The 27,340-nt window shown below is 41.3% G+C and overlaps 1 protein-coding gene across 1 annotated transcript; it reads right to left on the bottom strand.

Annotated features, from left to right (window-relative positions):
• Positions 1-1,532: 1,532 nt before the first annotated feature.
• LOC311589120 (granzyme E-like) lies at positions 1,533-26,902 on the bottom strand (the record flags this gene model as incomplete). The annotated part of the gene is made up of 5 exons (XM_084767403.1): positions 1,533-1,712; positions 24,651-24,911; positions 25,117-25,252; positions 25,719-25,869; positions 26,848-26,902. 5 exons carry the CDS (start codon positions 26,900-26,902, stop codon positions 1,533-1,535), a joined length of 783 nt encoding a protein of 260 aa, XP_084623529.1.
• Between the last annotated feature and the right edge of the window lie 438 nt (positions 26,903-27,340).

The raw sequence follows: 27,340 nt of genomic DNA, 5'->3' as shown, positions 1-27,340 counted from the left end.
CCTTCCCAGCAGCATAAGCCCCACATGCCAATCCTCTGGCCAGATAGTGACCAGCTGCTGCTGGGTCAGAGCCCTGCCACCTTTTTAAGAAATCAATTTAGTTGTTCATGATTTTGTAGGAGACCAGGACTGTGCTGACCACAGGTCTTGAGGGCTGTCTTAGTGTCACTCCTGAAAGGGTGTTTGGGAGCCTCTCAGATGTCTCCACTGAGTGTGGATATTTTGTCAGTGTTGACAGCCCTTTTGACATAAGTGTCTTCAGGAAGCCATACTCCTTAATGGAAAATTAGACTGTGTGTTGCTCTTCATGTAAAAGTAGCAGGTGACAAAGGAGAGACTGAAATGTCAGAGGATCCTGAAGCACGTGGCTGCAATCATGTCTACAGAAGACCTTTTTTAGATTAATAATTTAGAAGGGAACATGTGGATGTTACAGGTTCTCAGAGTACCTGAAAGAAAAGCGTATTCCCAAGGCTAGGCAGAGGTCAATGTAAGCAAGAAGAGGGATATGTCTTGAGACTGTCTTGACCAACCGCACAGACCATCCAAATCGGCAACATATATCATGATATAGGCATGAGATGATGTGCTACCCAGCCAGCAAGAAAAGCTCATTTTAAGTTCTATTTAGTGGCATACAGAAACTTGCATTCTCTAATGGTAAGTGGAAAAAGCTGATTATAAAACCATGTATATAACTTAATTTTAATTTTGTGGAGGAGAAAGGACAATAACCAGAAAGAAGGGCAATTTTATGTAACCCTTATTTGCATCTTTATATTATCTAGTTTTTCTATAATAGAAATGCATTATTTTTACTTACTTTTTTTTCAGACAGGATCTCAAGGTGGACTCTAAGTCTCCACATGGCCAAGGATGACCTTGGATTATCAGTCCTCTTCTCTGTCACTAGTGTTGGGGTCACAGGTATGTGCCACCATGCCAGACAAGGCTGAAATATTCTAGTTTTATAAGAAGAGAAAGTATGTTGTTATAAAAAAATGGATAGAAGTTGAGATCACCAGGAGAAATGAAATAAACCAGACTCAGAATGACAAATGTCATGTGCTTTCTTTCAAGTGTGTATTTTGGAGACAGGGAGGCATGGTAGCAGAGGGGAATTATTAGAAATATGGAAAGAGATAAGGCTGGGGGCAGGAAGAAAGGGTAAGAAGAGAGTGTATGTGATCAAAATGTGCTATATGCATATAAGGAGGTTTCAAAGGGAAACCCATTACTTTGAAAAATTAGTATATGATAATAAAAGAAGATGAAAGAGGAAGAAAGAACCAAAATAGGGTCCATAGACCCTCATAAACAGCAAACAGTATTACACACTGCAATCAAGATGAAGGAAGCAGGTTAGCAAAACAGTTCCCTTTGCTTCCAGTCTCAGATAAGGATCAATGCTGTAATGTAACTGCTGAAGCACAACAAATGGGAAAAAAATCAAATATCTCTTTAGAAAACACCCAGGTTGAGGATGGAGTGAGAACTGGAATTGGAGGGCATTGTAGGAATGAACTAGAAACCTAGAGCAATGGGTACTCCCAAGAATCTGCGAGGGTGACCCTAGCAAAGACTGAGCAGTAGGGGTGTAGATCTTGAACTGGCCATTCTTGTACCATCCAAGACTTCCAGTAGAGGGAGTGGAACTCCAGCACAGCCACAAAATCAGCACCTGGGACAACAATCTTCCCAAACTCAGACACCTGCATAAAATCACAACCAATAACAGTACGTCTGCACCAGAGCCCAGAAACTTTACTACAGAATTCCATGAGTCTCCAACATAGCTGGAACACAAGAAAAAGACCTTATATACCCTTTATGAGTATGACAGAAATCCCAGAAGAGGAAGTGAATAAATCCCTTAAAGAAGTCTTTGAAAACACAAACATACAGTAGAAATGAGTAAACTAGTTCAAGTGGAAAAAAATCGATAAAGAAAAGCAAAAACTGAAGGAAATTTGGAAATGGACATTTAGGAACTTGAACAGGAACCTCAGAGACAAATCTCACCAACAAAATACAAGAGATGGAAGAGAGCATCTTAGGCGTTGAAGACACAATAGAAGAAATGGATACTTAGGACAAAAAAATGTTAAATCTAAAAAATTCATGGGACAAAACACCTGGGAAATATGGGACACAATTGAAAGACAAAATCTAAGACTAATGGGAATGGAGGAAGAGAAGAAACACAAGTCAAAGACAGAGAAAATGTTTTCAACAAAATCATAGAAGAAAATTTCCCTGTCTAAAGAAGGGGATGCCTTTCAAAGAAGAAGAAGAAACATACAGAACACCAAACATATTGGACCAGAAAAGAAAGTCACCATGGCACATAATAACCAGAACACTTAATATACAGAACAAATAAAGAACTTTAAAAACTACAAGGGAAAAAGATCAAGAAAGTTTTTTTTTTTGAGATAGGATTTCTTTGTGTAGCCTTGGCTGTCCTGGATTAGTTTTGTACACCAGGCTGGCCTTTGCTTCATTGAGTGCTGGGGATCAAGTAACATATTAAAGTAGACCTAGAGAGGATCCAAGATGGCGGCGAGTAGTGTGGACCATGTTTGGAAGCTCCAATGAACAATTCAGGGAATTGCATAGATCTCAGAGCCAGGAACACCAAGTTCCACACCACAGCAGCAGGAGTGCTCCATGGTTCAGAGGGACCAGGGTGCAGAGGACCTGCATGCCCCTGCACATGGGAGGAGCACGGATTTTCTCGGATCAGAGTGGCAGCAGCAGAGGCAGCAGCAGCAGTAGCAGAGGCACCAGCGGCATCAGCATCAGCAGCGGTAGTGGCTGAGGTTTGCAGCTCTCAGTGTGTAGTGCCGTGGAGATGCTGACTCAGCGCAGCAAGCAATTCTGCCCCAGGCACTAGCTCAATGAAGCCACAGATCGCCTGCTGGGAAAAAGGCTGGGCGGATGGCTCAGTTTCACCCTGGGCACCAGCTCAGTGCAGCCGCAGTTTGCTGGCTGTGATGCAGGCTGGGCGGATAGCTCAGTTTCACCCTGGACACCAGCTCAGCATAGCCGCAGCTCGCTGCCTGTAATGCAGGCTGGGCAGATAGCTCAGTTTCACCCTAGGCACCAGCTCAGTGCAGCCACAGTTCACTGGCTGTGACACAGGCTGGGCAGAGTGCTCAGTTTCACCCTAGGTGCCAGCTCAGCGCAGCCGTAGTTCTCCTGCTGTGACGCAGGCTGGGCGGATCACTGAGTTTCACCCTAAGCACCAGCTCACTGCAGCACGGTTCTCAGCCCAGAGGCCCTAGCTGGACTTGCTGGGCAGATTGGGCCCAGAGATTTCTAGTTGAGCTGTGCACACAGGCTCGGCGGCTCCAAGACTCTGGCTGGACTGACCACACAGTATAGGCCCGAAGTCCTGGGCTGAATTCAGCGTGCAGTGTGAGTCCAGAGTCCCTGGCTGAGCTCAGTGCAAAATTCTGCCTCGGAGATTCGGGTGGAGCTTGGCGTGCAGTTTGGGGCCAGAGTCCCTAACTGTGCTTGGCAGACAGATTGGGCCCAAAGTCTCTAGGGGAGCCTTTGGCACAGTCCCGGCTCTAAGACTGTGGTTGGACACAGTGTGCAGTTTGAATCCAGAATTCCTGGCTGAGCTGGGCAGATGGTTCGGGCCCTGAGTCAATAGCTGACCATAGCACGCACTTTGGGCCAAAAGCCCCTAGCAGAGCTCCGTGCACAGTCCCAGCCCAAAAATTCTGGCTGGACCCTGTGTGCATTTTGGGCCCAGAATCCCTAGCTGAGCTCGGCAGACGGTTCAGGCCCTGAGAATCTAGCTGAGCTCCACGTGTGGTTCTGACCCAGTGTCCCTGGCTGGACTTGACAGGGAACCCAGAAGGCTGTGGTTACCTTGGCCTGACCCAATGTTCATTCAGAGACCCAGAACGATTACAGGACCCACAGCACAGGGGAGCTGAGGATCACTGGCTGTGAAAGTCCAAAACGACAGGGCTAGCCTCCTGCCATACACACCCGTGAAGTATCAGAGCTTCTAGCCTAGGGAAATCATGAGAAAACAAGTGTGTCTATCATCAGACTCCCTCCACTCAACTCTGGAAGCTACCCAACAAAAACAAAGACACCAAGATGTCTAAAGGACAGTGTAAAAGCATACGCAAAAAAAAAAAAAACCCAAAACAACATGGCATCGCCAGTTTCCAGCTATCCCAAAGAAAACAACCCAGAGAACTCAAATACAATAGAAATACAAGAAAGTGACCTCAAATCCTTATTAATGAGGATACTAATGGAGGAAACAAATAAAATTCATAATCAAATACAGGAGGACGCAGACAAACAGGTGAGAGACATAAAAGTAGCACATAGAGTGGAAGTGGAAAAAATTCAGGAAAATGTAAACAACCAGATGAAATAAATAAATAAAACAGTTCAAGATCTGAAGACCTATAAAGAGGCAATGGAAGAAACTCAGGAATATACAAACAATCAGATGAAAGAAATAAAAAAAATCAGTTCAAGAACTGATGATGAAAATGGATTCAATGATAAACACACAAACAGAAGAAAAACGAGGACGTGCGACCTCAGAGAAGAAGGCGAGCAACACAGAGGCGAGCTTTTCTAACAGAAACCAAGAGATGGAAGAACGAATCTCAGGGCTAGAAGATACAATCATAGATCTTGAAGCAACCATTAAAGAAAATGCCAAATCTGGACAACTCCTGACACAAAACCTCCAAGAAATTAAGGACACCATGAAAAGAAGAAATCTGAGGATAATAGGCATTGAAGAAAGAGAAGACATCAGTCTCCAAGGCCCAGAAACTATTCTCAACAAAATCATAAAAGAAAATTTCCCCAATCTAAAGAAAGAGATGCCTATAAACATACAAGAGGCATACAGAACACCAAATAGAATTGACCAGAAAAGAAAAACTGCCCGTCATATATTCATCAAAACACAAAACATACAGAACAAAGAAAAAATATTAAAAGCTGCAAGGGAAAAGGGCCAAATAACATTTAATGGCAAACCTATGAGAATTACACCCGACTTCTCAGCAGAGACCATCAAAGCTAGAAGAGCCTGGACAGAGATCCTGCAAACCCTAAGAGACCACAGATGCCAGGCCAGACTACTTTACCCAGCAAAACTATCAATAACCATTGATGGAGAAAACAAAATATTCCATGACAAAACCAAATTCAAACAGTACCTATCCACAAATCCAGCTTTACAGAAGGTACTAGAAGAAAAACTCCATCCCAAAGGGTCAAGCAACAACCAAAACTACTCAGGAAATAGATAACTATACCATGGCAAAAACACAACTACACAAATGCTCGACTGGAACCAACATCAAAATTAAGACTCTTAACAGTCACTGGTCATTAATATCTCTCAACATCAATGGTCTCAATTCTCCAATAAAAAGACACAGACTAACTGAATGGATGCATAAACAAGATCCAACATTTTTCTGCATTCAAGAAACACATCTCACCCATTAACGATAGGCATTACCTCAGGGTAAAAGGTTGGGAAAAAATATTCCAAGCAAATGGTCACAAGAAGCAAGCAGGCATAGCCATTTTAATATCAAATAAAATAGACTTTCAACCAAAAGTAATCAAAAGGGATGTGGAAGGACACTTCATACTCATCAAAGGTAAAGTCAACCAAGATGACATCACAATTCTGAACATCTATCCTCCCAATACAAGGGCACCCACATTTGTAAAAGATTTGCTGAAAAAGCTTAAACCACACATTGATCCCCACACAAAGATAGTGGGAGACTTCAACACCCCACTCTCACCGAAGGACAAGTCATCAAAACAGAAACTAAACCGAGAAATAACATCATTAACCAACGCCATGGGTCAAATGGATCTAAGAGTTATCTATAGAACCTTGCACCCAAACAAGAAAGAATATACCTTCTTCTCAGTACCCCATGGAACCTTCTCCAAAATTGATCACATCGTAGTTCCCAAAGCAAGCCTAAACAGATACAAGAGGATTGAAATAATACCTTGTATCCTATCAGATCATCATGGGCTTAGGCTGCAATTCAACAACAACAGAAATAACAAAAAGCCTACACGTATGTGGAAACTAAACAACTCTCTGCTAAATGACACCTGGGTCAGGGAAGAAATAAAGAAAGAAATCAAGGAGTTTCTGAAATTCAATGAAAATGAAGGAACAACATACCCAAATTTGTGGGATACATTGAAAGCAGTGCTAGGAGGAAAATTCATAGCACTAAGTGCCTTTAAAAAGAAATTGGAAACATCACACAAGAGCATCTTAATGACACAACTGGAAGCCCTAGAAAAAAAAGAAGCAGAAACACCCAAAAGGTGTGGACGTCTGGAAATAATCAAACTCAGGGGTGAAATTAACAAATTAGAAACTAAGAAAACAGTCCAAAGAATCAACAAAACCAAGAGCTGGTTCTTTGAGAAAATCAACAAGATAGACAGGCCATTAGCCAAACTAACTAAAAGGCAGAGAGACAGTATTAAAATCAACAAAATCAGAAATGAAAAGAGAGACATAGCAACAGACACTGAAGAAATACAAATAATCATAAGATACTACTTTGAAGGCATATATGCCACAAAATTTGAAAACCTAAGGGAAATGAACGATTTTCTTGATCAATTTCACTTGCCAAAGTTGAGTGAAGAACAGATAAACAAGCTAAATAGTCCCATTTCCCCTACAGAAATTGAAGCAATCATTGATAGTCTCCCAACCAAAAAAAAAAAAAAAAAAAAAAAAAAAAAAAAAAAGAAAGCCCAGGGCCAGATGGTTTCAGTGCAGAATTTTACCATACCTTCAAGGGCGAGCTAATACCGATACTCTTCAAGCTACTCCAAAAGGTAGAAATGGACAGGATATTACCAAATTCCTTCTATGAGGCCATAGTCACATTGATACCTAAACCTCACAAAGAATCAACAAACAAAGAAAATTTCAGACCAATTTCTCTGATGAACATCGATGCAAAAATACGAAATTAAATACTTGCAAAATGAATACAAGAACACATCAAAAATATCATTCATCATGATCAAGTAGGCTTCATTCCAGGCATGCAGGGATGGTTTAATATACGGAAATCCATCAATGTAATCCACCACATAAACAAACTGAAAATAAAAAACCACATGATCATCTCTTTGGATGCAGAGAAAGCATTTGATAAAATCCAACACCCATTCATGTTTAAAGTTTTAGAGAGATCAGGGATACAAGGCACTTTCCTCAACATAATAAAGGCTATATACAGCAAGCCAATAGCCAAAATCAAAGTAAGTAGCGAGATACTCAAGGAAATTCCTCTAAAATCGGGAACAAGGCAAGGCTGCCCACTCTTCAATATAGTCCTCGAAGTTCTAGCCAGAGCAATAAGACAAAAAAAGGAGATCAAGGGTATCCAAATGGGAAAGGAGGAAGTCAAATTATCCCTATTTGCAGATGAAATGATAGTCTACATAAGTGACCTTCAAAATTCCACCAGAGAACTCCTACAGCTGATAAGCACCTTCAGCAAATTGGCTGGATACAAAATTAACTCAAAAAGTCTGTAGCCTTCCTATATACAAATGAAAAGCTTGCAGAGGAAGAAATTAGGAAAGTCACACCCTTCACATTTGCCACAAGAAATATAAAACATTTAGGAGTTACTCTAACTAAGCAAGTGAAGGACCTCTTTGAAAAAAACTTTCAAAACTCTGAAGAAAGAGATTGAAGATGACATGAGAAGATGAAATGACCTTCCTTGTTCATGGATTGGGAGAATTCACATAGTAAAAATGGCCATCCTACCAGAAGCAATCTACAGATTCAATGCAATCCCTATCACAATACCTACACAATTTTTTAAAGACATTGAAAGTTCAATTCTGAACTTCTTATGGAATAACAAAAACCCCAGAATAGCGAAAACAATTTTGTACAATAAAAGGTGCTCCGGAGGAATCTCCATACCCGATATCAAACTATACTTTTAATCAATAGTAATTAAAACAGCATGGTACTGGCACAGCAACAGGCTGGTTGATCAGTGGAATTGAATCGAAGTCCCAGATCCGAATCTACACACATATGGTCACTTGATTTTCGACAAAGAAGCCAAACCAATTCAATGGAAAAAGGATAGCATCTTCAACAAATGGTGCTGGTCTAACTGGAGGTCGATGTGTAAAAAAATGCAACTGGACCCATATTTGTCACCTTGCACAAAACTCAAATCCAAGTGGATTAAAGACGTCAACATAAAACCAGAGACACTAAGTCACTTAGAAAAAAAAGTGAGGAAGAGCCTGGAACATATTGGCACAGGAGACAACTTCATGAGCAGAACACCAATGTCCCAGGCCTTAATGTCAACAATTAATAAATGGGACCTCATGAGGCTGAAAAGCTTCTGTAAGGTTGGAGACACTGTCAAGAGAACAAAGCAAGAGCCTACAGACTGGAAAAAGATCTTCACCAACCCTTCATCTGACAAAGGTCTAATATCCAAAATATATAAAGAACTCAAGAAACTAAACACCACCAAATCAAATAACCCAATTGAGAAATGGGGCTTGGAACTAAACAGAGAATTCTCAACAGAGAAATATCAAATGGCCGAGAAACACTTAAAGAAATGCTCAACCTCCTTAGTCATCAGGGAAATGCAAATCAAAACAACTCTGAGATTCCATCTTACACCCATCAGAATTGCTTAGATCAAAAATTCAAGTGACACCACATGCTGGCAAGGATGTGGGGAGAGAGGAATATTCCTTCATTGCTGGTGGGAATGCAAACTAGTATAGCCACTTTAGAAATCTATCTTGTGGTATCTCAGAAAAATGGGAATAGGGCTTCCTCAAGACCCAGCTATTCCACTCCTTGGAATATACCCAGAAGATGCTCCAGCACACAACAAGAACATTTGCTCAACCATGTTCATAGCAGCCTTATTCATAATAGCCAGAACATGGAAACAGCCTAAGTGTCCCTCAGTAGAAGAATAGATAACGAAACTGTGGTACATATACACTATGGAATACTACTCAGCTATTTAAAAACAAGGAATTCCCGAAATTTGTGGATAAATGGATTGAGCTAGAAATGATCATAGTGAGTGAGTTAAGCCAGAAGGAGAAAGACTCAAATGGTATATACTCACTTATATCTGCATACTAGCCCAAGGGGCATGTCCCACAAAAGCCTCACTTACCAGGAAACTGAGACAGAGGGGAGGACATCCTAGTGGGACTCTAGATGAGAGAAGCATGGGAGAATAGCAAAGTGGAAGGATTCAGAGGGTCGTAGAAACCTACAAGTAGAACATTATGATAGGCAGATTTGGGCACAGGGGTCCTGCACAGGCTAAGGCACCAGCCAAGGGCAATACAGGTGGTAAACTTTAAACCCCTACCCAGATCTAGCTAATGGTAAGAACAGTCTCCACACTTGAGTCAAGAGTGGGATAAGACTTTCTCACATACTCTGGTGCCTCACATTTGACCAGTCCCCAGGAGGGGGAGACCTGTTGGCACTCAGAGGAAGGACAGCAGGTTACCGAGAAGAGACTTGATACCCTATGAGCATATACAGGGGGAGGTAATCCCCCTCAGGAACAGTCATAGGGGAGGGGAATAAGGGGAAAATGGGAGGGAGAGAAGAATGGGAGGATACAAGGGATGGGATAACCATTGTGATGTAACAAGAATAAAATTATAATAAAAAATCAAAAAAAGAAAAAAAAAGAAAGTGAGGCTCAAGAGCTCAGCTGCTGCTGATGTGCAAAATGACAGCTTATGGGAAAGCATGGTGTTTATGAGGTTTGTGTGAGGAGTGTTTGCTCTTCTTTCTTTCTTTCTTTCTTTCTTTCTTTCTTTCTTTCTTTCTTTTTCTTTTTCTTTTTTCTTTTTTGACACAGGCCTTATCTGTGTATCCTTGGTTGTCCTGGACTCATTTTGTAGACCAAGCTGGCCTTGAACTCACATTGATCTGCCTGCCTCTGCCTCCCAAGTGCTGGGTTTAAAGATATGCACTATCATGCCAGGTGGTGTGTATGCTCTTAATGTTCAGAAAAGAATGCTTACTTGTTTTCTGAATACCACTAAATACGCATTGTCTGTAAAGATAAGAGAAGCCCTCATCATTAATCTCTGAATTTCAGTGACTGAGTCACCAGGAACACATGCAAAATTGATGGTGCCAGTTCAGCTGTCTGTATGTGGAAGACAAAATTCTGGAAGCCTCAGTCTGGACCCTTGCATTTGGAACAATAGCAGGAGCATCAGATTTTCACTTTTCAGGACATTGGAAGGTATTGTCATTTGAAAGTTCATGCTCAAGAGCCACAGGATGTAGTTACAAATAAACCTATGAGATATCTAATGTTCCCAGTGAGCTATGATTTTTATGTTTGGCTGCATTTATAGCAATACAGAGCCACATATGACCCATAGCCCACCAGTTGGACACCATGAACTAGTCTATAAAACTATGTGCCTCCTCTCATTTACTTCCTTTAACCATTTTTGTAAATTGAATGTAATTTTTACATACAATGTATTCTGAATATGGTTTTCATTCCAAATCTCACCCCAGACACTCCCACTTCCCTTCTCTTGAATCTTTTTACTAAGACAGTCTTGTAAATAAATAAAAACACACACTAAAATGATCACAACCCCAAGGCTGTACTATTCAAGAATTTCTAGACAGCTCAAATTGGCATTCAGAGTGGAAACTATGAAGCTTCACAGCAATATTTACACTGTCAGAACAGAATACATATTATATACTTATCCAACACCAAGTAAAAAGAAATCCATGGCAGAATTAGAATGAAAATAGCACCGGTTATGGCAGCCCAGGGAGGTCAGAAGAGAGACACCCAAATACCTGCCACAAGTTGCACTACAATGAATGAACTGTGATGGAGAGATGAGAAAGGTGAAGGAAAAAGTGGAGTGATGAAAAAGAAAGGGAATCCAAGTGGTTCCTTACTGTGGAGAAAAGTAGAACTGGAGTCTCAACAGTAGTGCAGACAGGCAGATGTGAGAAGGGCATGACGAGGTCCTAGCCCAGGCAGATGCCAAGGGCAATGTCTGGTTCCATGGTTCTGCTTCATCTGGAGTCTCTGTCAATGTCTGTGCCCAGAATTACTACTAAGTATCAAGTAGATATCTCTGGCCTGGGCTGCCATTGGAGAACATGCATATTTCTGAGTCTTATGCTTCTGAGAGTGGAAAGGTTGATCAGAGTGGCCTAAACTCCCAACTGAGGCCATGAGTATATCTAAGCCCAGGCTACTGCCAGGGGACCTGTCTGGGTCAATGGTCCTATGGCTGCTGGTGTCTGCATTGATGTCTCACACCCAGGTTACCACCAAATGCCATGATGTAGGAGTTTGAGTTTCTTTATATGATGGATTACGTTGATGAGTTTCAGTATATTGAAACTTCTCTTGATGCCTGAGATGAACCCTACTTGGTCATGGAGAGTGATTTCTTTGATGTGTTCTTGGATTTGGTTTGCTTGTATTTTATTGAGTATTTTTTGCATCAATGTTCACAAGAGAATTTGGTCTGAAATTCTCTTTCTTTGTTGGGTCTTTGTGTAGGTTAGGTATCTAAGTGACTGTGGCCCCATAGAATGAGTTTGGTAAAGTTCCTTCCATTTCTGTTTTGTGGAATCATTTAAAGAGTACTAGTATTAGCTTTCATTTGAATGTTTGGTAGAATGCTATGGTGAAATTATATGGCCTTGTGCTTTCTTTTCTGGTTGGTAGACTTTTAATGACTGTCTCCATTTCTGTAGGAGATATAGGATTATATAGTTTGTTTACCTGATCTTGGCTCAACTTTGGTAAGTGGAATCTACTGAGAAAAAGTTCCATTTCATTTAGATTTTCAAATTTTGTGGTATCTAGGCTTGTGAAAAATGACCTAATGATTCTTTGGATTTCCTTGTTGTCTTTTGTTATGTCTCCTGTTTTATTTCTGATTCTGTTTATTTAGATAGTGTCTTTCTACTATTTAGTTAGTTTGTCTATCTTGTTGATTTTCTCAAAGAACTGACTCTTGGTTTCATTGATTCTTTGATTTCATCTCTCTGTTTCTAATTTTTTATATCAGTCCTGAATTTGATCATTACCATCTGTCTACTCCTCGTGAGTATGTCTGCTTCTCCTCTTTTTAAAATCTAGGGTTTCCAATGTGGCACTCAGTGGCTTCTATGGGATGTTTTCAATTTCTTTAGGAAGGCACCTAATGTCTTTTCTCTTAGCACTGCTTTCATCGTGTCCCATATTTGGGTATATTGTACATTCCTTTTCATTGAATTTGAGGAAGTTCCTAATTTCTTTCTTTATTTCTTCTCTGACTCCATTATCCTGGAATAGAGAGTTGGCTGGTTTCCATGTGTGTGTGGGCTTTTTGTTATTTCTGTTGTTAAGGTCCTGCTATAGTCCATGGTGGTCTGATAGGATAGATGATATTATTTCAATCTTCTTGTATTTGTTATGGCTTGCTTTGTGACCTCCTATATGTTCAATTTTGGGGAAGGTCTTTTGAGGTACTAAGAAGAAGGTATACTTCTTTAGGTATCTGTTAGGTCCATTTGATTCATGGCATTGGTTATTGGCATTAATTCTCTCTTTGGTTTCTGTCTGTATGACCTATTCTTTGGTTAGGATGGGGTGTTGAAGTCTTCCACTATTAATGTGTGTGGATCACTATGTGGTTAAAGTTTTATTCATGTTTCTTTTACAAATGTGGGAGTCCTCATATTTGGGGCATAGATTCTCGGAACTGTGACATTATCTTGGTTGAGTTTTCCTTTGGTGAGTATAAATTGTCCTTCCTCATCTTTTTTGATTAATTTTGGTTGAAAGCCTATTTTATTAGATAATAGAATGGATACTCTAGCTTACTTGTGCCCATCTGTTTGGAAGGCCTTCTTCCAGCCTCTTCTTCTCAGGTAATGTGTATCTTTGTGTCTGTGTTTCTTTTTTAAATTTTTATTAATTTATTCATATTACATCTCAATTGTTAGCCCATCCCTTGTATCTTCCCATTCCTCCCTCCCTCCCGCTTCCCCCCTACTCCCTTCCTGTATGTCTGTGACTGAGGGGAACATCCTCCCCCTGTATATGCTCACAGGGTATCGAGTCTCTTCTTGGTGACCTATTATTCTTCTTCTGAGTGCCACCAGGCCTGCCCATGCAAGGGACATGGCCCAATATGGGACACCAGAGTTTGTTTGAAAGTCAGATCTCCTTCTCCACTTAACGGTGGAGAATGTCCTGTCCATCAGCTAGACTGGGTAGGGGTTCGAAGTTTACTGCCTATATTTTCCTTGGCTGGTGCCATAGTTTGAGGAGGACCCCAGGGCCCAGACCCACCTGTAGATTTCCAGGACCCTCTGAATCCTTCTATTTCCTCAGTCTCCCAGGTTTCTCACACCTAAAGTCTCAATAGGATGTCCTCCTCTCTGACCCACTTTCCTAGTAGGTAAAGTTTTTCATGGGGACGTACCCCTTGGACTAATGTCTCGATATAAGTGAGTATATACCATTTGACTCTTTTTGCTTCTGGGTGAACTCACACATTATGGTAATTTCTGGTTCAATCCATTTGTCCACAAATTTTGGAAATTCCTTGTTTTTAATAGCTGAGTAGTATTCCATAGTGTAAATGTACCATAGTTTCTTTATCCATTCTTCTACTGAGGGACACATAGACTGTTTCCATGTTCTGGCTATTATGAATAAGGTAGCTATGAACATGGTTGAGCATATGTCCCTGTTGTGTGTTAGTGCATCTTCTGGGTATATTCCAAGCAGTGGAATAGCTGGGTCTTGCGGAAGCCCTATTCCCCTTTTTCTGAGAAAGCTCCAGATAGATTTCCAATGTGGTTGTACTAGTTTGCATTCTCACCAGCAATGAAGGAGTGTTCCCTTCTCTCCACATCCTCACCAGCATTTGGTGTCAGTTGGGTTATTGATCTTAGCCATTCTGATGGGTGTAAGATGGAATCTCAGTGTCGTTTTGATTTGCATTTCTCTGATGACTAAGGAGGTCGAGCATTTCTTTAAGTGTTTCTCAGCCATTTGATATTCCTCTGTTGAGAATTCTCTGTTTAGTTCTGAGCCCCATTTCTCTATTGGGTTATTTGGTTTGGTGGTGTTTAATTTCTTGTGTTCTTTATATATTTTGGATATTAGACCTTTGTCAGATGAAGGGTTGGTGAAGATCTTTTTCCATTCTGTAGGCTGTTACTTTGTTCTCTTGACAGTGTCACCTGCCTTACAGAAGCTTCTCAGCCTCATGATGTCCCATTTATTAATTGTTGACGTTAAAGCCTGGGCTGTTGGTGTTCTGTTCAGGAAGTTGTCTCCTGTGCCTATGTGTTCTAGACTCATCCCCACTTTTTCCTCTAACTGGGTTAATGTCTCTGGTTTTAGGTTGAAGTCTTCAATCCACTTGGACTTGAGTTTTGTGCATGGTGACAAATAGGGGTCTAATTGCATTTTTCTACATGTAGACATCCAGTTAGACCAGCACCATTTGATGAAGATGCTGTCATTTTTCCATTGAATGGATTTGGATTCTTTGTCAAAAATTAAGTGACCAAATGTGTGTGGATTCATCTCTGGGTCTTCAGTTGGATTCCATTGATCCACTAGCCTATTGCTGTGCCAGTACCATGCTGTTTTAATTACTGTTGCTCTATAGTACAGCTTGAGATCAGGTATGGAGATTTTCTCAGAGAATCTTTTATTGTATAGGATTGTTTTTGCTATTCTGGGCTTTTTGTTTCTCCATATGAAGTTGAGAATTTTTCTTTCAATATCTTTAAAATATTTTGTAGGTATTCTGATAGGGATTGCATTGAATCTGTAAATTGCTTTTGGTAAGATGGCCATTTTCACTATGTTAATTCTCCCAATCCATGAACAAGGTAGATCCCACCATCTTCTGATGTCATTTTGAATCTCTTTCTTCAGAGATTTAAAGGTTTTTTCTAATAAGTCCTTCACTTGCTTGCTTAGGGTTATTCCTAGATATTTTATATTGTTTGTGGCTATTGTGAAGGGAGTAGTTTTCCTAATTTCTTCCTCTGCCTGTTTGTCATTTGTATATAGGAAAGCTACTGACTTTTTAAAGTTTATTTTGTATTCTGCCAATTTGCTGAAGGTGTTTATCAGCTGTAGGAGTTCTCTGGTGGAATTTTGGGGGTCACTTATATACACTATCATATCATCTGCAAATAGGGATAATTTGACTTCTTCCTTTCCCATTTTGATGCCTTTATTCTCCTTCTGATGTCTTATTGCTCTGGCTAGAACTTCAAGAACTATATTGAAGAGAAAAGGGGAAAGTGGGCAGCCTTGTCTGGTCCCCGATTTTAGAGGGATTTCCTTGAGTATTTCTCCATTTAATTTATTGTTGGCTATTGGTTTGCTATATATAGCCTTTATTATGTTTAGATAAGTGCCATGTATTCCCGATCTCTCCAGAACTTTAAACATAAATGGGTGTTGGATTTTGTCAAATGCTTTTTCTGCATCTAAAGAGATGATCATGTGGTTTTTCTCTTTCAGTTTGTTTATATGATGGATTACATTGATGGATTTCTGTATATTAAACCATCCCTGCATGCCTTGAATGAAGCTTACCTGGTCATGGTGAATGATGTCTTTGATATGCTGTTGTATTCGCTTTGCGAGTATTTTGTTGAGTATTTTTGCTCAACAAAAAAGAGAAATTGGTCTGAAATTCTCTTTTTTTGTTGGGTCTTTGTGAGGTTTAGGTATCAATGTGACTGTGGCCTCATAGAATGAATTTGGTAATATTCCATCTATTTCTATCTTTCGGAATAGCTTGAATAGTATCGGTATTAGCTCCTGTTTGAAGGACTGGTAAAATTCTGCGCTGAAACCATCTGGCCCTGAGCTTTTTTTGGTTGGGAGACTATCAATGGTTGATTCTAATTCAATAGGCGAAATAGGGCTATTTAATTTGTTTGTGGTGTGTTTCTTGTATGCAGCAGAATGTAGGGACCTGTTTACACCTTCATTCTCATAGTCTATGTCTCTTTATTAGAGAGTTGAGACTAGTGATGTTGAGAGAAATTAATGACCAATGACTGTTAGATCTTTTTATTTTGATGTGGGTTATGGTACTATGTTTGTGTGCTTGTCTAATTTTTGTGTTACTAAAGTAAAGTTATGTATTTCTTGTCCTTTTCTGGGTGTAGTTAGCCTCCTTGGGTTCGAGTTTTCCTTCTAGTATCTTCTGTGGGTCTGGGTATTTGGATATGTACTGTTTAAATTTTTGTTGTGAAATATCTTGTTTTGTTAACCTATGGTTATTGAAGGTTTGGCTGGGTATAGTAGTCTGAATTGGCATCGGTGATCTTGTAGGACTTGCAGTACATCTGCCTAGGCCCTTCAGGCTTTTATGGTATCTGCTGAAAAGTTGGGTGTGATTTTTATTGGTTTGTCTTTGAATGTTTCTCTTGATGCTTTTAATGTTTTCTCTTTATCTATACATATAATTTTAGATTATTATGTGGCAGATTGATTTTTTTTGGTCTACTCTGGTGTTCTGTAGGCCTCTGGTATATTAATAGGCATCTTTTTCTTTAAATTGGGGAATTTTTATTTTATAATTTTATTGAAAATATTTCCTGGGCCTTGGAGCCAGGCATATTCTGTGCTCTCAGTTCCTATTGACCTTAGGTTTTGTCTTTTCATTGTGTCCTTGATATGTTTGTTGTTTTGTGTGAGGAATTTTTTAGATTTAGCATTTTCTTTCATTGTTGCTTAAATTCTCCCATTGAATCTTATATACCTGAGATTCTTTCCTCCATCTCTTATATTCTATGGCAATCCTTTCCTCTGCCCTTCCTGTTTTCTTCTCTACGTTCTCTCTTTATTGGCTTTTCTCAGATTTTGCTTTTATTATTGTTTCCATTGTCATGTTCAGATCTTGAGCCATTTTATTTATTTCCTTCATCTGATTGTTTGCATTTTCATGAATTTCTTCCAATGATTTCTTCAGTTTCTCTCTATAGGCCTCTGTTATGGCCTTTCTATGGGCCTCAATCTGTTTGGCTGTATCTTACTGTATTTGTTTATGGCTTTTACTCATTTCCTCCATTATCATCTTCATAAGGAAAGTTTTGAGGTAATTTTCTTCTGTTTCAGTTGTGTTAACCTTTCCATGGCTGATTGCTTTGGAATAATTGGGTTCTGGAGATGCCATATCATTTTAGCTTTTACTATTCTATTTTCCACTTTCCTTTAGCCATCTTGCTATCTCTGGCATTGGTTGGTAGTTTCCAGTGTCCTTCACTGGAGCAGCTCTTAGGTGATTGGCTTTAGGTTGAGACCCCACACTATCAGGGACCAGGGAACTCTTCAAATGTGTGAGGCAAGTGACCTGAGATCAAACTTGGGACTATTTTGTGGTCCACCCAGGTGACCTATGGTCAGATCTACCTCTGTTTCACACTGTGATGTCTCTTCTCAGCAGGGACATAGGTATTTTTTAGTCTACAGAGACACAGGAAGACATGTGCTGTGGGTCCCACCAGGTATTTCACTACACCTTCGAACCCACGCCCATGCTGTATGGACCCAAGAACTTTCTTGTGGTCTGAGGTGATCCACTTGTGTTCCATACTGTTGAGTCTCCTCTGGGCTAGAAAACACAGACACTGGTGTTTTGTAGTCTCCATTTCAGTCTGATACCCAGAGTGTAGGTGTCTGCAACATACAGGCAAGTGGATAATCTTTGGAGACTCTACACATGCTAGCAACAACCCAGGGACTTTTCTGTGGGTTAGCCAGATGGCTCAACATCAGTCCCGCCCATGTGTCTCACAGTGTGGACCCCTCTCACCTGAGAATCATCAGCATTGGTGTTTTGTAGTTTATTGTTCTGTCCTTAGGTTTCTGTGCAGTCACTACCAACCTACTAATCAGACACCTGAGTTTGGCACTGCCATCATGGATCTATTTTATCTTTCTTCACATTACATTGTACACACATGCAGTTGTTTACATATGTGCTATAATCTTGCCTATATTCAATAGGTGAGACAGAACATGTTTATTCCTTTCGGAAGTTTTCAAAGAAAATCACAGATTTGATACATGATGTGAAAATGTTTCTTGTTCCTGCACATGCTGAACCATCATTGTGAAAAATATACTACCAAAATTTATATACAGAATGAATGCAGTACATACCAAAACTCCTATATCATATTTCACAGGCCCAGAGAAAAGACAAAAAAGTATATGGAAACATGAAACTGATGAAAATGTGACAATACTTCATCTTAAATTGTACTACAAAGCCATAGTGATAAGGCAGCTTGATACTGTTGTAAAAGTAGACAGGAAGTCTGATGGAATAGAACAGATGTCCTGGACACAAAGAAGCAAAGTCATGCCCACTTAATTGTTGACATGGAGGGAAAAAACTCTGAAAATACAGATGCAACAAATTGTGCTAGCAATATTGGATATCTACCTACAGAGAAACAAAATCAGATTTTTATCCTTCACCTTGTACAAAAAATATTTTCAAAATGGATCAAAGGCTGGGTTTGAAAGTAGGAAAAAAAACACTTTTAGAAGAAAACACTGGGGAAACCCTTCAAGATATTGGGAAAAGCAAGACTATTTTTAAACAAAGCCCTAAAGTCAGAGGAACTGACCCAAATATCAATAGGTGGGTCCTCATGAAGGTAAAGATTCTGGGCATCAAAGAAAACAATAATGGTTGTCTCCTGACAGGAAGCCAATGGTCCAGTGTTTTAGAGCACGGGACCAGATGTCTCAGCTATCCAAATCTGCTGCTGGTGTTCCTATGGATTTCTAGAGAGCTTCTTGGCTCATCTGCAATGGAATCCTGAAGAAATGGATTCTCATACCAAGGAATAAATGACTCAGTGAAAGTACAGATGTGCCCAGAAACATGAGTGTAAGCAGGCCAAAAGCAAAACCCTCATTTTCCATGTCTTTTTGTGAGGGTTTCCACTAGAGGGTGTGGCACAAGTTTCAGGTCAAGCAACAGCCACAAATAACCTAATTTAAAAAATTCTTCTCAGGTGTGACCAGCCACTTGGGTCAAGTTGATAATTAGGATTAGCCATCCCAAACAATTGTCCAAAATTTACAAAGAATTTCAGAAACTAACTACCCAGGAAATAAAACTGCCAGTCCACAAATGGGCATGTGAAAGGAACAGAAATTTTCAAAAGAAAGGAAAATACAGAGAAAGAAAGGAAGGAAGAAAGAAAGAAAGAAAGAAATGGTCAATGTGTTTTTCTTAAAAGTATCCAATATCTCTAACCATTAGTTAAATGCAAATTAACACCACTTTGAGATACCACTTCCCACCACTCAGAATGACTATCATCAAGTATGAGAACAAATGTTGGAGAGGATGTAGAGAGAGAAAAGCACTTATTCACCGGTTGTGGGAGTACAGGTCAATATAGCCATTGTAGAAATCATGTGGAGACTTGTCAAAATATTAAAAATTGAACTGCCTTAGGACCTAGCTATTTTATCCCTGGGAACCTACAACAGAAGTATTTCCACCACTGTATATAATGATGCTTTATTCACTATAACAAATAATTATAATCAACCTAGTTGTCCCTCAACATATTAACACATAATGAAAATCAGGTGAGAATATTACTCAGCTCTAAAGAAAACTTGCAGGTTAATGAATGGACTTAAAATGTATGATATTAAGATTTATTCACTTTATGTATATATTTGTTTTGTTTGCATGCATCTCTGAACAGCAGCAGAAGACATTAGACCCCATAGGTTTATATTATAGATGGTAGTGAGTTGCCATGTGAATATTCTAAATTGAACCCAGGACATCTGGTAGCTAAGGAGGGCCCAAGGGAGGATACTTGACTCTCACTCAGAAGGAGAAATAAAATAGGTATATGATGTAGAATGAGGGAGGGAACTGTGTGAGCTAGGGGGTGGGGAAGGAAACAGAGTGGGTCTAAGGTGTAGGAAAATCCAGGGAGGGCTAAGAGAGAGAATTGAAATCAATGAGTGGGGACATCTGTGGAATGGGGGAGGCTCAGAGGAGTCTATGGGAGTGATTCTATCTCAGACTCATTGAAGGTGAGGGGAATGAAGCCTGAAGTGGCCAGCTCCTGTAGCCAAGGTGACTACCAGTGCAAGGAGCAGATACCAACTCCCCCACACAACCTTTGACCCAGTTTATTAATGACTGCTCATCTTGAGTCCCACGACATGAGAGAGGACACACCACTGACATCACTAATAATATTCTTCTCTTTTTAAGTCACAATCTAACAATCATCTGAGTGGCAACTGATGAAACAAATGCAGAGACCCACAGCCGACCTCTGAGAATATTTTTCATTTCTTTATTTAATCACTTTACAGCCTGATACCCCTTTCTCCTCTCTTTCCTGTCCCCCTCAAATTCTCTCCCTTATTCCCTTTTTCTTCTTCCCAGAGAAGGGAAGGGTAATAAGGCCCCCAGGGTGTCCCAATCCACCCTAGCACTTCCAGTCTCTGCAAGATCTACTTGATGACCAAACTTCACATCTCCTATATATGTGTAGAGGGTCTAAGTTCAATTCGTACATGTTGCCTTGTTTCTGCTTCAGCCTTTGCCAGCCCTGTAGATCCCTGGCTGTCCTAGGACATGCTCTGTTGACCAGTCAGTTAGCTGGTATTAAAATGTGTGCCTCCAACGCAAGCTTCTTCTCTCTGTTTTGAGTTCTGCTTTTATCTATGATGGTAAAGAAGCCATGCTGTGATTTAAAAAAGAATAATAGATAAGGAACTATATTTCCTTTTACAATGGAAACTGACAAGAAAATAGGAAGCATGTCTTGAGTACTTCAGCACCTCAGCTGCTGATGCCATGGAAAGTGACAGCTGATGGGAAAGCATGATGTGTGTGTGTGAGGTGTTTGTGAGGCATGTCTGAGGGGTGTGTGCTTTTAATGATCAGAAAAGAATGCTTACTTGTGTCCAAATCCAATTAAATACCTATTACTGAAAGTGTAGGTTAAATTGTTGCTATATTGATACTGATAATTACTGCATTTTATTTTCAAAGACACAAAGAGCACATGCAAACATTATGGAGCCAGAGAGTGTCAGCAGTAGGAAAGAAAAACCCTGGAAGCCTCACACTACCACCAAACTGAAGGCATGTGCACCAGTAGCAAGAGAAAACTTATGTTCACTGAGCATGGCAGTAGAACATGTTGTTGTCTACTATGTTGAAAATTGAGCCACACAATAAAGTGACTAAAGGTACTTATACCCACAAATCTCATGATGTTTTCCCTGAGCTTATGATTTTCAGTTGCCTGTATTTATAGCAATTCTGGGCCATATGCAGCCTACAGGACACCTGAACTAATCTATGAATAGTAAGTGGCTTCCATAATTTGCTTCTTTTAAAAAGAAAATTAATTTTTTCATACAGTATATTTTGATCATAGCATTCTCTCACAATCTCTTCCAAGATCCTTTCCCCTACCAAACCCATAAAGCTCATTATTAAGAAAAGCTTGCAAAAAATTAAAAACACACACCAAAACTTACCAGACCTGAGTCCATAGTACTTAATGAATGTCTACTCAGTTAAAATTAGCAGTCAGAATGGAAGCTATGAAGCATCACATTAAATTTCACACTTTCAGTACAGAGTATATTTCATGTATTTATTAACCAACAAACCAATAAATTCCACTACAGAATTAGAACTTTAAAAATAATAGTTTAATATATATTCTTTCAGAAGTCATATCAATCACCTGTGTTCACTTCTCCCTCATTCCCTCATGTTCGGCCTTACTTGATCTCTTTCTTTACACTGTACTATACTCACATGTACTCCTGTTTTCCTATATGATATATTATTGGCTATATTTCATTTGTGAGAGAGAACATGTGCTTTATTTCTTTATGACGTTTGAAGGTATTACAAATGGAAATCACAGAAGGTGATACATGGTGGAAAACAACAACGTACTGAACAGAACACCAACGGCTCATGTATCATGATCAGCAATAACAAACGGGACCTCATGAGATTGAAAAGCTTCTGTGAGGCAATAAGTAAAGGACACCTCCAATAGGACAAAATGGCAGGCCACAGAATAAGGAAAGATTTTCATCAACTTTATGAATGGGTGTAACAAGGCTAAGCATAGAAAACACAGGCTCCAGCATGGTTACAGGGCACCAATAAGTTTTGACTTTTTACCTTTTCCTCATTGCTAAAAACTGTTAGATTACATTCTTAAAAATACCCTCCAAGGTCTATTCTCCTATTTGTCCCTTGATTCATTCCTGAGACTAAACATGAAGGACCCTCAACCAAAATTCATTATTTGGCTATGATATCCAATAAGTATTTACCAACTGACCCTAGCACAGACTCCCCTTTTCCCTCTTTAAAGGCCTATTCCTGTAAAAACACCTGTTCTCTCTTGCTTCTCTTGCCATCTTGTCTTTTTTTGTACCTGCTCCTGCTGCTGCAGTTGCTGCCTTTGCTAAAGCCTCTCTGCTTGCCTTTCTCCTGATGACCCCACTCAATGAAGAATCCACATGGTTGGAGGTTCTCCAGCTATTTCCTAATTCCACATATTGCATTCTGAACCAAAGAAGGGCATGCACATGGTGCTGTTACAATCTACAGAATTTAATCATTTTTTACAACGTGTCTTTTGTGAATTCCAAATATAAATTTATTTGTGCCACATTGACCTGTCTAGTGCAAGGAGACTATGAACGGGAAGAAGGAGTCTATTGAGTTCCTGATACAAAGACAGAGACCTACAAGTTTGATTGATGATGTCAAAAGATTCTTGTAGCTCAGCATCCCTTGGCTCTCACAGGTTCACAAACTGCCACACCCCAATGTGTCCAGGAGGGGGAGGCAGAGGTTCCAGGCTGAGCCAGGAGTATTGAAATACTGGAGGGTGTGGATGAACCTCCTTCCCCATAGAAGGCTTGGGTTGGCACAGGGCTCAGCCAGCCTAGGTGGAAAGTGTGAGCATCAGGTCACTGGCAGCCCAAGTCTAGCTGAATTATGAGGAAAAAGAGAGTCCACAGTGTTTGAAACTTATAGGTAGATGAGTGAAAGTGTGGCTTAAATCAGGCCCGGAAGAAGTGGGGCTGGTGGAAGTCAGAAGTCATACACTGGAAGTCCAGGAGAGACACAGAAGTTGACTGAGCTCTGTGCTGGGCCAGAAAAACGGAACAGAGTGGAATCTGGGGCCATCAGAGGGAAGTCTCAGCCTTCAAGATTGCAGACAGTTGAGGTGGTGAGAGCAGGCTGCCCTGCTAGAGACCGGGAGGTCCTGGAACAGGACACAGACAGGTTGGCACAGCCATAGGATCGGAATTCTCAGATACAAATATCCCTTCACCAAAATGCCTCATTTGATTCTCTGGCAAGTGTTGTTGGCTTTATGAAGAGCTCAGAGATGGTAAGAATGTTCTACATCTAGGAACATTCATTTCTAGAGGACTAAGTATGAATGGGAATGACTGAGGCAGTGTTGTAGCTTCCTGATGACTGTGTAGTGAGAAATAATTAAAATATGATTATTATGGGATGTTGTGTCACACACCTTTAATTCCAATACATTTAAAACATAGAGGGGTAGATCTCTGTGAACTTATGGCAAGACAGGTTTACCTAGTAAATTCCAGGCAATCAGAGATATGCAGTACGGCCTTTAATAAAAATAAAGACAAAGAAACGACCCCCTACTCCCACAATGAAGGATGATAACTGTGTATGAATTGTGCAGCCTGAAGTTCCAATAAGGGGAGGGGCTAAGGACGGAGGAGGAAGCAAAGCCCAGACCTGACAGGAGATGGCTGCCTGGACCAGCGGGGTGAACAAACCAGAAAGTAGCTCAAACAACAACAAACTTCAGTTATATGCACTCAGGGGTTTATTTATTATCAGTTTACAGCCTTTGCTGCCCACTCCATCTGGTTCTTGTCTGTGGCCAAAAAAGCTGGTCATCACAGGTGATTTAACACCTGCTATGGGAGCTTCATGTTTCTGTTTATCCAAGGCAAGAAGGGGGAGATTTTAGTGAAGATGGCTAGAGCAGAGACATTCTTACTACGAGCACAAACTCCATAAGCTCTGTTGTCACACACGAGGGGTCCTCCAGAATCACCCTGTGGGCAGGGAAAAGAAGAACTGAGCATGATTCCCTCTGGCTCTGCTCTCCCTTCCTCCTCCTTGCAAAGTTAACTGTCAGATCAGGGTCAGGACAGGCTTTCCAACTTCCCTCAGTGCCAAAGCTCCATGGGGGCCTGATTTTTCCTTGGAGCTCAGTCCAAGTCTTTTCCTGAATTCCCAAGGGATGCTCTGGGATAATTAATGCAACTTTGGCATTACAGATGTTTCCCACCTCCGACTCTTGCTACCTGCACAAAAGGGACTAACAAGTGTGCTATTGGGCTGTGCCTTCTCTGAGCTGAGGCTAGGGGTCTGGGTACTCTTACAGGAAGGCATCATGCACCTCTTCTCTCATTGGTTTTGTCTGTTTAATGCTTGAACCTCACCTTGGAAGCAAACTGTAGTTTCTTAGGGTCTCCAGCACATATCTCTGTTGTCTCTGAATAGTGACGGAAGAATTTCTGGCATTGCTGGTCCACCTGAATGCTCAGTTCAGCCTCTTGTAGGAGGTCAGATCCTTTAGTAGAATTGAAGAATGTTATCCCCCAGCCAGCCACATGGCACTTCTTCCCTGGCTTCACTTGGGCATTGGCCCCGGGCAACTTGAGGAACTTGACAGCTTTACTCCTCTTGGCCTTTCTCTCCAGCTGTTGGGAAGAGGCAGGAAAGGCCAGCTCAGCCAGGAGCCTGCTGCTCTGAGCCACACAAAAGGCAGGATGAAAAGGAGGGAAGAAGCAGGGTGAGAGCAGGAGGGGAGGGGAAGAACTGCACCAGAAAGAACACAGGCATCAGGGGTGGGGTGGGGTTGAGGGGTGAGTTGAGGAATGTGGATGAACTGGGCACAAGGCTCACCTTTAACAGCATGATGTCATTGATGAGGTCTTCAGGACTATAGTCAGGGTGAGGAATGGCTTTTTTCACACGAATTATCTGCTGCGTCTGCTCCAGTGTCATGATGTTGTGGGCCCCCAGTGTGACTGTCATTGATCTGTGCATAGATCAGGGAGAGCATGGGAGATGTGCAGTTAGAGAGGATGCATCCCAGGCAGAGTAGGCAGGGTGGGGCTCTTGAAAACATAGGGAGGACACAGGGTAGGCAGGGAGGGGGCTTGAGCACATAGAAATGCCTCAATGTGAGACCTACTGCCCCATTCTCAGTGCCTTGAGACTCCAGAAGGCTCCTTCTTGCTTCTAGGCCATATTCCAAAGTTTGCATTGACTTTTAATGTGTGCTGTCACCTCAACCACTGCTTTAGTGTGGCCAGTGTATTTGTTTAAACCAAGTGTGCTGATGGCCTCTGACATTTCGCCCTGTGACCTCAAATACTCCTGTTATCAGACTTCCATTTTTATAGCCCTGCCTTCTAGTGAGTTCCCAGGAGAGCATCCACAGTACAGGACAGAAGGACCTGTGTGGAGGTCTCAGAAACTATAGACGAGCCACTTCTCCTCACCTTCCCCTGCAGTGAGCAGCTGTCAGTACAAAGTTGTCTTGTATCAGGAAGCCTCCGCAGCGACTCCTTTTCCCATTATCTTTCAGAGACCTAACAAATGCCATGTATGGGTGGGAGTGGGGCTTGGCCTCATGGCCTCCGATGATCTCCTCTGAAAGAGAAAGCAAGGATATGGGGTGTCTGGGAGGAGAAGATGAGGTCAGGAGGGAAGATTGGAAAGGGTGTGATGGAGTGTGGAATCTGCTGTGCCCAAGACTGTTGCAGACAGGATTCCTTGCACATAAAAAAGCTTTGCTGAATCTTAAGCCTCAGATCCTGCTCTGAGAAGGAGTGGGTAGCACTTGTCCCCTATGCCTGCTTTACATTATATGGGGAATAGGTTTTCTCTTCATCATGCCAGAGGCTGAGTGGATCCTGGGCAGCTCCTTTGGAGCTTTTTTTTTTTTTGGTCAGTGAGTGTCATTTTCTCAGCTTTTCCTGCAAGACTATGGGGGTGTATTTTCTAAAATTCTCTTCTTTGTGCTTCAGTAATTGATTTCTGTGCATGAATGGATGACTTCTAGTCAGCTAGGGCGCTGGTGATGCAGTGCTGGTGGGATTCAGAGTAATGTGCAGGCAACAACTGAATGAGCAGGAGACCTGCAGACAGATGTGGAGATGCCAACTGCAACTAGACAGCAGAGCTAGTGGAGTGTGCAGTGCAGGCATCTTGTCACCCTGGGCCTCTATCTTCAGCAGGCTGAAGGTGTATATTAATAAATAGTGGTTCTATGCTTGAGCTGATGGCCTTAACCATTGCATGGAGGCCATTAAAGCTGCTCTTTCCCTGGGATCATGTAAGTTAATGATGTACATTTTCTTCCTTTGCATCACTGCAACATCTTTGTTAAGATGATCCAGTCTGCACATGATGAAGAAAACCTGGGAGAAACCTGTGGTTACTAAGATTTCTCTGAATCCCTCCCTTCCTCAGACCTTGGTGAGGATCTAGCCAGGTCAGGGTTTGGTAGCAAGCTGAGGTTCAGAAAGCTCCTATGTGCACTGCCAGGAAAATTCCTGACTTCTGCTGGGCAGAAGGGCAGCAGAGGTATCATAGCATGGCACATCTCCAACAGGGCTGTTCACTCACCTGCCTGAGCTCCAAGGGGCAAGAGAAAGGCCAGGAGAATCAGCAGTGGTGCCATCTTCCCAGGAAGGCAGCTCCGGTTGAAGGACGGCAGAGTAGACACAGCCTGGGCAGGGGATGAAGCAACTGTGTGCTCAGTGGCCTCACAGGCTTTTAAACCTATGCAGCTCTGCTTCTGATCTGTGTCACATGATTTAAGGAATTTTTCTGGTTTGGGTAAAAATGACCCTGTCACCACATCCACATCCTATGAGCTAAGCTGGGATGAAGCCCAAGAAGGTTGATGGTGTGGAGGCTGTGGTTGAGGAGGCCTTAGACCCCAGGAAGTCCACAGTGACTGCACTGAGACCAAAGTGTGTCGTTTCCTAACTCTTACACCATTTTGCATTCTGGTGAGATGTCTTTTGTTTCAATTTCTCCTTATTCCTGGGCCCTCTCTGTGTCTCTCTGTCTTTCTCTCTGTCACTCTCTACATATCTGTCTCTGTCTGTCTCTT

Source organism: Acomys minous (assembly GCF_964271855.1).
Source record: "Acomys minous genome assembly, chromosome: 18".
Lineage (NCBI taxonomy): Eukaryota > Metazoa > Chordata > Mammalia > Rodentia > Muridae > Acomys > Acomys minous.
Note: the sequence above shows the minus strand (reverse complement) of the source record. Positions and strands in the feature narration are given on the sequence as shown.